This window comes from Puma concolor, chromosome B2 (assembly GCF_028749965.1).
Source record: "Puma concolor isolate L17-30 chromosome B2, mPumCon1.1.hap2, whole genome shotgun sequence".
NCBI classification, from domain to species: domain Eukaryota; kingdom Metazoa; phylum Chordata; class Mammalia; order Carnivora; family Felidae; genus Puma; species Puma concolor.
This window is the reverse complement of record NC_141671.1, coordinates 87490315-87504036: the sequence shown is the minus strand read 5'-3', so window position 1 is coordinate 87504036 and position 13722 is coordinate 87490315. Positions and strand designations below refer to the sequence as shown.

Here is a 13722-nt window from a genome sequence, read left to right as displayed (position 1 = left end):
TCCTCTTTATAAGAACCCTCCAAAAGAAATTCCTCTTTCAATACTAAGCTCTCTCTCTCTCTCTCTATATATATATATATGTATACTCTCTCTCTATATACACACACATATATGTATACATATATGTATATGTACACATATATGTATATATACACATACATATATATATACATACACATACACACAATTATATATATGTAATTGAAATATAGTTGACATACAATGTTACATTAGTTTCAGGTGTACAACATAGTGATTTGACAAATCTATACATTATGCTATATTTACCACGGGTGTAACTATCATCTTTTCACTATACAACACTATTATATCATTGATATACTCCCTGTGCTGTACCTTTCATCCCTGTGCCTTCTTTATTCCCTAACTGGAAGTCTATATCTCCAACCCATTCTCATTTAGGCATTTTGCTCATTCCCCCACTCCTCTCCTTTCGGGCAACCATCAATTCGTTCTATTTATGGATCTGTTTCTGCTTTATTTATTCATTTTTGTTTTTTAAATTCCACATTTGAGTGAAATTAAGGTATTAGTCTTTGTCTGACTTACTTCACTTAGCATAATACCCTCTAGGTCCAGCCATGTTGTTGCAGATGGTAAGATTTTATTCTCTTTATGGGTAATACTCCATTATATATATTTACCACATCTTCTTTACTCATTCATCTATAGATGGACACTTTGCTTCCTTATTTGGCGACTGCTGAATAAACATAGGGGTGCATATATCTTTTCAAATTAGTATTTTCATTTTCTGTGGGTAAATAGGTAGGGAAATTACTGGAACATATCTATTTCAACTTGTAATTTTTCAAGGAACTTCCACAGTGGCCTCACTAATTTACATTGCCACCAACAGTGCATGAGCGTTCCTTTTTCTCTGCATCCTTGCCAACACTTCCTGTTTTTTTCAATTTTAGTCCTTTGGTTAGGTGTAAGATGATATCTCATTGTGGTTTTGATTTGTATCTCCTAATGGTTAGTGATGTTGATGGGTCTACTGGTCATGTGTAGATCTTCTTTGGGAGAATGTATATTCAGGTCTTTTGCCCATGTTTTTATCAGATTTTTCTGATGTTGAGTTATAGATGTTTTTTATATATTTTGGATGTTAACCCCTTATTGGATTTTTTTTGCAAATAGCTTCTCTCACTCAGTAGGCTGCCTTTTCATTTTGCTGATGGTTTCCTTTGTTGTGCAGAAGCTTTGTATTTTGGTATAGTCCAACAGTTTGTTAATTTAGTTTAACAGTTTAATTTTCAGGCAATAGTCCTTTCCTAAGGAGACATACCTACAATTACATTGCTAGAGTTGAGGTCAAAGAGATTACTTCCTATTTTCTTCTAGGAGTTTTATGGTTTTAGGTCTCACAGTTAGGTCTTTCCTTAATCCATTTTATTTTTTGTATTGTGTAAGATAGTTATCCAGTTTCATTCTTTTGCATGTAGCTGTCCAGTTTTTCCAGCACCTTTATTGAGGAGACTGTCTTTTTCCCCATTGTATTCTTGCCTCCTTTGTCATAATTGACCATATAAGCATGGGTTTATTTCTAACCTCTCTATTCTATTTATCAATGTTTCAAGTTTTGTGCCAGTGCCATACTGTTTTGATTACTACAGCTTTGTGTAGTATATCTTGAAATCTGGGAAAGTTTTGTTTTTCTTTTCCAAGATTGATTTTGCTACTTGGGGCTTTATGTGGTCCCATATATATCTTAGTGTCATTCTGGTTCTATGAAAAATACTCTAGGTATTTTGATAGAGATTGCAGCAAACCTATAGACTCCTTTGGATAGTAAGAACATTTTAGCAATATTAATCCAATCCATGAGCATGGTATATCTTTCCACTTGTTTGTGTCTCTTCAATTTTTTCATTGGTGTTTCAGAGTTTTCAGAGTACAGATCTTTCACCACTTGGGTTAAGTTTACTCCTAGGTATTTTTCTGATGCAATTTAAATGGAATTGTTTTCTGAATGCTCTTTGTCATTTGCATATAGAAAGACAACAGATTTTCTATATATTAGGTTTGTATCCTGCACCTTTAGTGAATTCACTTTTTATTTCTAATAGTTTTTTGGTGGAGTCTATGGTTTTGTCTTGTATCATGTCATCTGCAAATAGTTTTATTTCTTTCTTACCAATTTAGATGCCTTTTATTTCTTTTTTGTTGTCTAATTGTTGTGGCTAGAACTTACAGTACTAATTTGAGTAAATGTGGTGAGAGTGGACATCTTTTTTTTTTAATGTTTATTTTTTAAAAAAAAATTTTTAATGTTTATTTATTTTTGAAACAGAGAGAGACAGAGCATGAATGGGGGAGGGTCAGAGAGAGAGGGAGACACAGAATCTTAAATAGGCTCAGGCTCTGAGCTGCCAGCACAGAGCCCAACATGGGCTCAAACTCACGAACCGTGAGATCATGACCTGAGCCGAAGTCAGACGCTTAACCAACTGAGCCGCCCAGGAGCCCCTGTTTATTTATTTTTTGAGAGAGAGATAGAGTGTGAGAAGGGGAGGGGCAGAGAAAGAGGAAGACACAGAAGCCAAAGCAGGCTCCAGGCTCTGAGCTGTCAGCACAGAGCCTGACATGGGGCTTGAACTCACAAACCATGAGATCAAGAGCTGAGCTGAAGTCGGAGGCTTAACTGAGTAAGCCAGCCAGGAGCCCTGAGAATGGACATCCTTAAGATAGCTCTACTTTTCCTGAGAAATTTATTTGTATTTTATGCTATGGACATTACCCAATATGTGGATGATTAGATGCTTTACCATATTGGCTACTCAAAAGCTTAAAGTTAAATTTGTAACCACCAGTATAGCAGTGTATTTACATTAATACTGTTTTCCTTTCAATGCTAGCTTCATGTATATTCCTATTCTTGCTCCATTTCAATGGAGACTTTTTGTCACATGTTACATATTCTAACAAATCACTAGTATCCTTTTTGAAACAAAACAGGAAATAACGAAACTAAAAGGCAAACTTTGGAATGGGAGAAGATATTTGCAAATGACAAATGATGATGAAGGGTTAGTCTCCAAAATCTATTAAAAAAAAAAAAAAACTCAACACCCAAAAACCAAATAATCCACTTAAGAAATGGGCACAAAACCTGAATAGACATTTTTTCAAAGTAGACACACAGATGACCAAAAGACATGTGAAAAAATGCTCAACATCATTCATCAGTTTTTTCATTTTTTTTTAAAAATGTTTTTTTTTTTTTTTTTTGAGAGAGACAGAGTGTGAGCAAGGGAGGAGCAGACAGAGAGGGAGACACAGAATCTGAAACTGGCTCCAGGCTCTGAGCTGTCAGAACAGAGCCTGATGCAGGGCTCAAACTCACGAACTGTGAGATCATGACCTGAGCCAAAGTCTGACGCTCAACTGACTGAGCACCCAGGTGCCCCACTGATACAAATCAAAACTTCAAAATATGTCACCTCACACCTATAAGAATGGTTAAAATTAACAACACAAACAACAGGTGTTGGTGAGGATGAAGAAAAAGGAGAACCCTCTTGCACTGTTGGTGGTTGATGGGAATGCAAACTGGTACAGTCATGAAAAAAGTATGGAGCTTCCACAAAAAGTTAAAAAATAGAACTACCCTATGATCCAACAATAGTACTATTAGATATTTACCTAAAAGATACAAAAATACTAATTTGAAGGGACACATGCACCTTGATGTTTTCAGCAGTATTATCAACAATAGTCAAATTTTGGAAGGAGCCTAAATGTCCATTAACTGATGGATGAATAAAGAAGTTGAATACACATGTACACACACACACACACACACACACACACGGAATATTACTCAGCCATCAAAATAATGAAATCTTGCCAGTTGCAATGACATGAATGGAACTAGAATATTTTATGCTAAGCAAAATAAGTCTGAGAAAGGCAAATCCCATATGATTTCACTCATGTGGAATTTAAAACAGATGAACATGGGGGGGGGTTGGAAAGAGAGGCAAACCATAAAACAAGACTTTATGTATAAAGAACAAACAGGGTTGCTGGAGGGGAGAAAGGAGGGGGTTGAGCTAAATCAGTGATGGGTGTTGGCACTTGTGAGGAGCACTGTGTTATATGTAAGTGATAAATCACTAAATTCTCCTGAAAGTAATATTACATTATATGTAAACTAGAATTTAAATAAAAACTTAAAACGAACAGGAAGTTGAGAATAAGACTGAATGGCAGGCATCAAAAAGTCAGAAGTGGGGCTATAATTAAATGCAATTACTTATAGTGTTTTCTATTTATTTTTGAAGTTTCAAAAATAGATCCATACCTAACAAACAATAGAATAAAGCCTTCCAGGACCTTAGTAAATAAAATTCACATCAGCTATTCAAAAATCAAGTTAGGTTAAATAATAGAGAAGACTGGTGAAGAGATACACATCTAACTCATTTTGAGGTGCTTTATTTCTGATCTTGCACTGGATAAGATCTGGGAAAAGCTATCATATAATCAGAACCCTCATGGATTCACTTTCCCTGAGTTTTATTGTTATATACCTGGAATTTATCCAATAATCATCACAATAATTTGATAGATGAAATCCTCTTAAGTGTAATAAAACATTATGACAAATATTCTCAATAGTTTTACATTCTTTATATCAGAGGTCACATATTAGTGACCCCCAACCAACAAATATTTTTAAAATCATCTGATATTTGCCAACATGTTATAATTAGAAAAACTTACACACACATGGACATAGTACCTAATTCTTCATTTTAGTGATGCCTAACTACAAAGTGAACATTGACAAAATGAACATTGACAGAGCTGATTAGCAGCTATTCCTTTTAGGAGTGGTCCACAGTTCCTAGGATTCTCTCTCTAGGGTCTTAGACCTGATGCATTTTATTTTTATTACCTGACAGATTCCTGTAGGTTTTTACACTTTTGACACGAGGTATAATGGCCATTTGAGAAATTTATTTTTCTGAAATTTTTTGCATGGTTGATATACATTAGTTTCAGGTATACAACATAGTGATTCAAAAACTCTATGCATTATGCTGTGCTCCCCATAAATGTAGTTACTACCTGTCACATGCAATACTATTATAGTACTATTGACTATATTCCTTATAACTTTTATTTTAAATTGTGTTGACAAGGTGAACTTTACCTTGGAGAGGAAAGGAGGTGCTTCTTTTCTGGCAGTAAGAAACATGTAACATTTTATATTAACTACTCAAGCTCAATACCAAATATGTAGTCAACCACGTATGCTAGCACTGTATATGTATATTCTTTTTAAAATCTCATGTTTCATTGTTCAGATTAAAAAAATGTTAATGTTTATTTTTGAGAGCGAGAGCAAGTGGGGGAGGGTCAGAGAGAAAGGGAGACAGAATCCAAAGCAGGCTCCAGGCTCTGAGCTGTCAGCACAGAACCCAATGCAGGGCTCGCTCATGAACTGTGAGATCATGACCTGAGCCAAAGTTGGACACTTAACTGACTGAGCCACTCAGGCCCCCCCTTTTTGCAGAAAAAAATGTTATGTTTTTCAAAGAGTACACATATTTGAAAAAAAGGAAATATTACCTACACCCTATATAAGAATGACTCAAGTGAAAATAGTGAAATAGTGTACATTAAAAGAATATTTGGAGATTAAGTCTTTAGCTGAAAATACATACTACTCATGAAAAATAATACTACTACTAATAATACTACTCAGCTACTTATTCATAAAGTGATTATCATTCAACATTTTTTACAAGATGGCTAAAAAGTCGAGTATTTTCAAGACACGTGTACTTTAATTAAAATGAATATAACACCAATTTTCAAGTAAGAATTTAGCAGATTTACAGTTAACTTTTTACATGAAGCCAAAGATCAGATTGCTCTACTTTAATATTAATGGCTTAATAGTGTGCCACATGGCTAATGAATCTAAGTAAAAAACAATATATAGAATGGCAGTCTTCAAAATAAACTTACTACATACAAAAAAAGTTCTGGCACACTACATTTAGATGACTGTTTAAATATATAAATTTCTAAACTTTATTGCATTTATTACAATTGAATTTCTTCTAAATTTTTTTTTGTATTTTCAAAATCAGGGTAAAGATCGCATTACATTAGATATTATCAAAAGAGTGAGTGTCTTCATAATGGCTTTTATAAAACTGATTCACACATACTTTTATGCATGAATATAATTGTAATGTATTTTAAATGTGATTGAATAGCTAAAGAGTGTCACTTTATGTTGTTTACAATCTTTTCTTGGATTTTTAACCAATTCTCTCAAGTCAAAAACACGAAGCATGAGGATCCAATCATATACCATAAGTTGAATTGTATATAGAATTATAATAGTACACTATTGTTTTATGTCATGAGATATTTATTTCATGGGTATTTTCTGAAAGTCTCTTTATGGTTAAATTCATGGTTAATTTTTTTTACAATTTAATATAGAAGATGCTTTTAAATGGGATCTAGAACACTAAGAATAAAAAGTGCTACTCTTTTAATTTCAGTAAATTTTAGATGTATGATCATTTGCTTACTAGTTTTTAAATTCTTTTGATATCCTAAATTATGTAAAACCAACAAAAACTAATCGCATTGAAAAATGTTCCTCTCTCCACGGATAATTGAAATGTAACAGCACTACTACTAAGTTCTTTAGACTAAGGATAAGTGAGTCTTTGTAATTAAGCCAATGTAGTACCTGAATTCTCAATGATAATTTTACAGTAAGCATACAATAACATTTAGACTTTACGTGGACATGTAACAAAGTCAGTATAAAATTCAATTTGGAGTTTATTTTTAAACAGAGAACATGTGAGCCAAAAAACGTTTCTGCCTGTGGCTGTGGCTAGGTCCATTTTTCATTTTGAAATTGTAGATATTTATGAAAGTAACTGGACTTTTTCTAAATAAATATTATTTATTAAATAAAGTAACAAAGTAATAGTAATAAAGTATTGCTTTATACTTTAATAGTAATGCTTTATACTTTATACTATATGCTTTATACTTTAAAAGTATTGCTTTATACTTTAATAGTAATAAATAAAGTATTGCTTCTACACTATGGGACATGAGGGTGTTTGACCTTAATCCAAAATTTAGATACAGAGTTTTAAGAGCTGTTTCTGTAGGGACTATAGAGTTCACACATGTCATCGTGTTTAAACTGAGTAACTGATTAGTTTGAAAAGTGCATGGTTATAAACTGGGTAGACTTTCTGGTAGCTTGTTACGGTAAGACCAATTTCATAAGAGAACACGATTATGCCTAAAGAATAAAAAAAATAAAACATCTCCCAAATAAAAAAAAACATGTTTAGCAAATTTACATTTAAAATGTATATGCAGTTAAAGATAGACTTTGTGAGTGTTGCGTATTTCAAACAGAAAATAAACAGTGCTGAATGAATACTACTTTCATCTGTTAATCATCAGAAATTAAATATTTCATTAAGTAGAAACATTTTTATATATATTATTTCATGTATGCTTTTATTAAATGAAAGTTAATATAACAAAATAATCATTTTTAATTTCAAAACAAAAAAGTTAATGTACAACTTAAACACTAATAACAGCAGTTTTTGACAATATTAGTCCTTAAGGGGACAATAAAACAAAGATTTTCTATACAGTCAAAACAGACTGATTAAACCATAAAAGAATTATGATTCATGCATTGCATATATTACACTGTTTATTGAATTTACACCTATATAGTTTAGGCAATCAGTTCTTTGCTCTCATTTACTTGTGATTATAATGATATAAACTGTGTTGTAAGTCAAATGATGCAGGCAGCTGTAATGAATACCTGAGGAAGGGTTTTGAGAGCATTTTTGAGAATAATTATTGGAGATGATTCCTCCTAATTTTTTTTTAACAGGTGAAAAGACTCACGATGTTCATATAAATTCTTAAACCATTATATCAGATTCCAAACATTCTTCCCTTGAGAATAACTTTCTGCACTGAAGACAGAATCTGTTTTATCTTACTTTGATTGTTACTGGCTGGATGGGGTCAAGTTCAGAGGTAAAGCATGCTGTTGATTGCAATGAGAGCAAAATAGGAAGTGATGGTATTTGTGTTGAGGATTTGCTGACCTTGTTTTTATCCACTTTCCCTTAATCAGAACCATTTCACAAAACTTTTCTGTCACAGTAGGTTCAAATATATAGTACAAGCAATGTCAAAAACTCCTCTGTAGTATTCTTCAAAATTTAATACAGTGTGATTATTAGGCATGATGTATTTAGAATTCATCCCTAGGATAGCATACAGTGGCTAACTGGATAGAAGAAAAAAAAATCCACAGGTTCTATCTGTATGAGTGGTCCTATGAAGATGCTTGCTTACATCATTATAGTAATTTATTCTTGTCATTTTCTGAGAAAGTGGATTACTATTATTGTACTAATTTCCCATCGTCTGATCATTCTGAGAAATGGCAAATTAAGTTGTAAGTTTAACACTAGTCTTGCCTCTTTTCAAAGAAATTTTACTTCAAAATCACTGATTGAAAATAAATTTCATCACCTGATGGACTATTTTATGATAAATTGTTAATTTACTGTTAATTCTACTGTTGTTAATTTATTTCTGTATGAGCATCTCTAAACCCTGAAGATTTATATGTATTTTTGATTAGTACTGCCCAATTGCTTCTCTTTAATAAATAATATTCATGTAAGCATAGATTTTTTACTATATTTCTAATTACAAATATTAACTATAAGAACTGGAGAATGACATACACTCTATTATTAAAGAGATTCATTGTTGGGGCGCCTGGGTGGCTCAGTCGGTTAAGTGTTCGACTTTGGCTCAGGTCATGATCTCATGGTTTGTGAGTCTGAGCCCTGTGTCAGGCTCTGTGCTAATTCCTCAGAGCCTGGAGCCTGCTTCAGATTCTGTAGTCTCCTCTCTCCGCCCCTCCCCTGCTCGTGCTCTCTCAATAATAAATAAACATTAAAAAAAAATATTCATTATTAGCATACAGGTAGATTAATTTGTCACAATATGACAAACAACTGATCACAAGCATTAAACGTGATAGGTACCATGAATGTATGATGTTTTTACATGGGGATGTTATTACATACAATAAAGTATTTTAAATGAGATTATTTCAATCATTAAATTGGTAAAAGTAAAATGTAGGAATGGATTTAAGATATAAAAATATTTTCACTTCCATGGCCTTAAAATGCTAAGTAAATTTTCTTTATTTTGGTAAAAATAGTTAAAAACAAGAAGGAAATCCGATGACAGGTAAGAAAGAAAAAAAATTGATACTAACAGTTGGTCTCTGATTAACATTGAATTTTAAAAACATGAATAACAATTGTGAACTATGTTTTCTTAATAACTGATAAGCAATTGTTAACTTTTATGAAACAACTTTCCACAGCTTCTAAAATCTGTAATTCATCGATGTGAAGCAGACACATTAGACAGACAAAACACCAAGCGTGCTATGGTTTATCAAAATTCCTCAAAGGATGATGCAGGCCTTCCTCACACAATAGGATTCACAGTAAGACTGATGTTATGATTACATTCCCTTAAGTATTTTTATTGGAGACTTTAGTGTTCAAACTCTGGATGACTGAATCACTGAAAAAATTCTCCATGAAACACGTACACTATCGTTTAAGCCTTATTTTCCTCAGTAGACATACCAAATATGCACACAATCTATTTCTTTGGGCCCAGAATACAAGTTTGATGTAACTGTGCACTAATTATGTAACACAAGCATTTACTGTGAAATGAAAGTATCAAAGTAGAATTTCAACTGCAAATTCAGAACATTGTGCACTTTTCTCTCATTTTTTCAGTGCAGCATTGTGAAGGGTGGCAATGATGACATTACCATTTTTAAAAAAGAACAAATTCTTTTTATTAAGTGTATCAGTGTATACTGATTGACAGTTATTCCTAAAATATTTATTGATTTCTAGAATTATAAATGCATTAAGAAAGAGGCAGCTCATGATCGAAGGCATAAGCAGCTCTTTCCTTACTGTATTTTTCAGACCACTTGCGAGTTAGTTCTAGATAAAGACTAGGTTTATGAGGTCGGTAATCTAGGTATACTGTATTACTGGTTCTTTTGGGAACAGCTTTTTCAATCTGAGTTCCTTCGTGCCACTCATTAAAAGAGGTGATGGAAATTACACTGGGGTGGGCATGGAGTGCGGCACCCAGGGCAGTTTCATAGTACTTCCCGCTGATTCGGTTCCGAGTATTTTGAGCGTTCCACGGACGGATGCTGGTGTCTATGTATCCTGGGCCCACACTTGGGATAAACAGTAGGTTGAACTGATCACAAAAAAATTTTAGCCCTGCCCAGTTCTCATAGGATGAGCCGTAAGTAAAGCCGTTTGTGGCAAAATATGTGTAAATTCCATCAAAACCACCTTGTAGAATATCATACCTATGTTTGCTTTCTACTAGAAGTGCAATGAACAGTCCATCATAAGGAGAGTTGCGAATGCTTTGAGACCCTGTGGTGGTTAACAGATTGGCCCATTTTTCAGGCTTTGTGATATAGGAATCATAGATATAAAACATAGGAAGGGCATTGCCAGTCTTAGTCTTGTACCTATAAAAGGCTGGATGATTTCCATACCTAAAATACAAAAATATGTAAAAATGAATATCTGCAACTCATTTTCCATAGACCATAACTGTTTCTATATTGAAAATGAAGGTAATGCATGCAGTTTAATAAGCACATTGTTCACTTTCTTTGAGGGGGATCAGTTGTATTATGGGTAATGATTAAAAAAGTATTTTCAATTTTGCAGATTAGAAAAATGAGATACTGGATACATCAAGACATAACCTAACAACAAATTAATTATCTTATATTGAGATTTACAAATAATGACCAATACCATAAAAAGCCCATTTTCTATATGAATATGTCAACTTCTTCCTACTAATCAATGTCTCCCTGTTGCTGATGAGTTTCTTTTTAAGAGTATATAGAATCTGTCACAGTTCTCACCAGTAAAATCCTTGAACAAAATTAATAAATGTTTCCTTATAATCAGATTAAATATAAATATTAGATGTGAGTCCACTGATAGAGAAGCAGTTCATGTTTCACAATTAGACAAAACTCAATATTTGTGGTTTAATAACATCAATTTAAAATATTTTATATCATTTATATGATATGAGAAATCATAAACAGCTTAATAAACACAAACAGTATAAGTGAACAATTTACACAGAAAGTGAATTATAAGGAATTTCATAAATATTCCTCAAAATGATTAGTTTTAATGTATCAGATCATAACTCATTCAAATCTCTCAAATACATTTAAATTTACTCTTCTTATAACTGTACTTATGACTGGCTCATAAAAAATAATTATAAACACAGAAGAAACTCACTTGTCTATAATATATTTGACATTTTTGTACATGCTTTGATCATCCCGATTGCTATATGGCTCGATGTGAAAAGTGACCTAAAACAAAAAATTGATTAGAGAAATTATTTATAATGTAAAAAAGGTTATTAAAACGTGGAATATACTTTCATTAATTTAAGATAACGTTTATGTTCAATAAGTAGTCCACAGAGAATTCTAAGGGAGAAAGCTCTTAGTCAATGTTGTTACTGTGAAATAATATGCTCAACAGTTTATACTTTTTACCTCCATTCTCATGACTCTCTAAAGTAGTTACTAAGTGAGTCAGACACTTGGAGTCAAAATGGGCAATCTGAATTCAGAACCCAAATGTCCGACCACCATCCACTATGTCTTCCTATATTTCTTATAAAGAATAGGGATATATTCTACATCCAGACATAGGTTTCTTTAAAAGAACATGGTCCAGAAAAATCTGGATGGATTCTGTTCCCAGGTATGACCAACTAAGTTTACATTTAAATGGAGTCAATAGAAAATATCTTTTTAAAGTTTATTTATTTTGAGAGACAGAGTGGGGGAGGGGGAGAGAATCCCAGGCAGTCTCCACGCCGTCAGCGCAGAGCCCCACAAGGGTGTCAAACTCATAAACCATGAGATCATGACTTGAGCAGAGATCAAGGGTCGGATGCTTAACCGACTGAGTCACCCAAGCATCCTAATAGCAGGTATCTTTAAATGACAAAGTCTTCCATCATTAAAACAATATTTCACAAAATAATCTACATATGTGTACTATTACTCAAAGGATTTATTCCAAAATTACTGAAAAAATAATATGTGCTAGTACTATGAATGCTTGTTGATAATGGTTTATAGATAGATCTCAACCATAATTGTAGAAAGCAGTAACCAAAAGTATTTTTTAAATACTGTGCACAGAACAATCAATTTCTAAACTGAAAAACATTACTTATATACAAATTTAAAAAAACTAATTATGGCTAGCAAAACCATTTTGAATGCTACTTCCAACTAGTACTTAAGATGTGAGTATCAAATAATGTGAAAATTTTCACTTTCATTACTAATTTTACTGACTTATCAGTAGTCCTTAAACATCTTTATGACAATCGAAAAACAAAATGTTTATCTTAACTTTAGGGTTTGGTCTCTATGAAGCATGCACGTAATTAGAAACTTCTAGGGGGTGTCTGGGTGGGTTGGCCAGTTGAGCATCCAACTCTTGATTTTGGCTCAGGCTATGATCCCAGGGTGATGGGGTCAAGCTACACATTGGGGTTCCATGCTGAGTGAGCATGGGGTCTGCTTGAGCTTCTCGTTCTCTATGTAAAAATAAAAATAAATTTCTATGCTACTGCAATATAAAGTGCCTTTGTTTTCAATTACTCAATTAAAGTAAAATGAATTTTACATAAATCAGTGCTAACAATTGTCACAGAAGTTTAAAGTCAGATAGCATTTAATGAAAATATTCCCTACATTGTATAATATTATCGAGACTTCATTTTATTAATAGGAAGTTTTATCATTAAGATCAAATTCAATTCTGTGTGTTGTAAGTATTGCTAGGATAGTCATAGTTTTCAGTAGCTCTGGTATTTGCTTTTTAACTTCAATGAAAGCAGATTGGTAAGGATATAGGTATTCTTATGTAATGTTACCTTGGGTAATTCTCCCTTTAGATGGAATGTTATATTTTCTAAGTTTCATTTTATAAATAAAGGGTACCATATTAAGCAAACAGCCTATGTCAGATACAAATGACATCCTTCCTTCTTTTGTAAAGTATAGCTCAATATATTTACAGTAATTAAAAAAGCCATTATTGATAAATATATAATATTTTCATTTTCCCTCATATATTTCAAACTTTTTAATTATAATATCACTTTGTAGGTTTAATGATGTAACCTAGTTACTATTTCTCATTCAATGGGAAAATCCTATTAGACCAATGCTAAAATAACCTTATAAATGATAGAATACTATAAATAAAATGAAATGCAATGCTTTAGATTATGGAGTAAGAATCATGAATGTTTCTTCATTTCAGGCTTCTACTTCTGACCTCTCCAGCTCTTCTCCACCCTGCAGCCAAAGTGAACATTCTAAAGTGAATATCTGACAGTCCTGGTGAGGTCAGCAACATGCTGGCATAAAATGTTTCTCCTACTTATCCCCCTTTTTAATCAAAAGATTTGACATTCATACATAAACCAAAGCACCCTCGTGGGTGTTTTCAGACCTATCAC

General features: G+C 32.8%; 1 protein-coding gene across 2 annotated transcripts in view; it reads right to left on the bottom strand.

Moving 5' to 3' along the window:
- Nucleotides 1-4644: 4644 nt before the first annotated feature.
- Nucleotides 4645-13722, bottom strand: part of MANEA (mannosidase endo-alpha) — a 69910-nt gene continuing 60832 nt past the window's right edge. For both annotated transcript variants that reach the window (XM_025925389.2, XM_086707436.1), the window contains exons 4-5: nucleotides 11466-11542; nucleotides 4645-10690 (exon numbers count right to left, since the gene is read on the bottom strand). In XM_025925389.2, coding sequence (XP_025781174.2) covers nucleotides 10033-10690; nucleotides 11466-11542 — 735 coding nt within the window. In that variant the 3' untranslated portion in view covers nucleotides 4645-10032. The remainder of the gene's footprint in view (nucleotides 10691-11465; nucleotides 11543-13722) is intronic.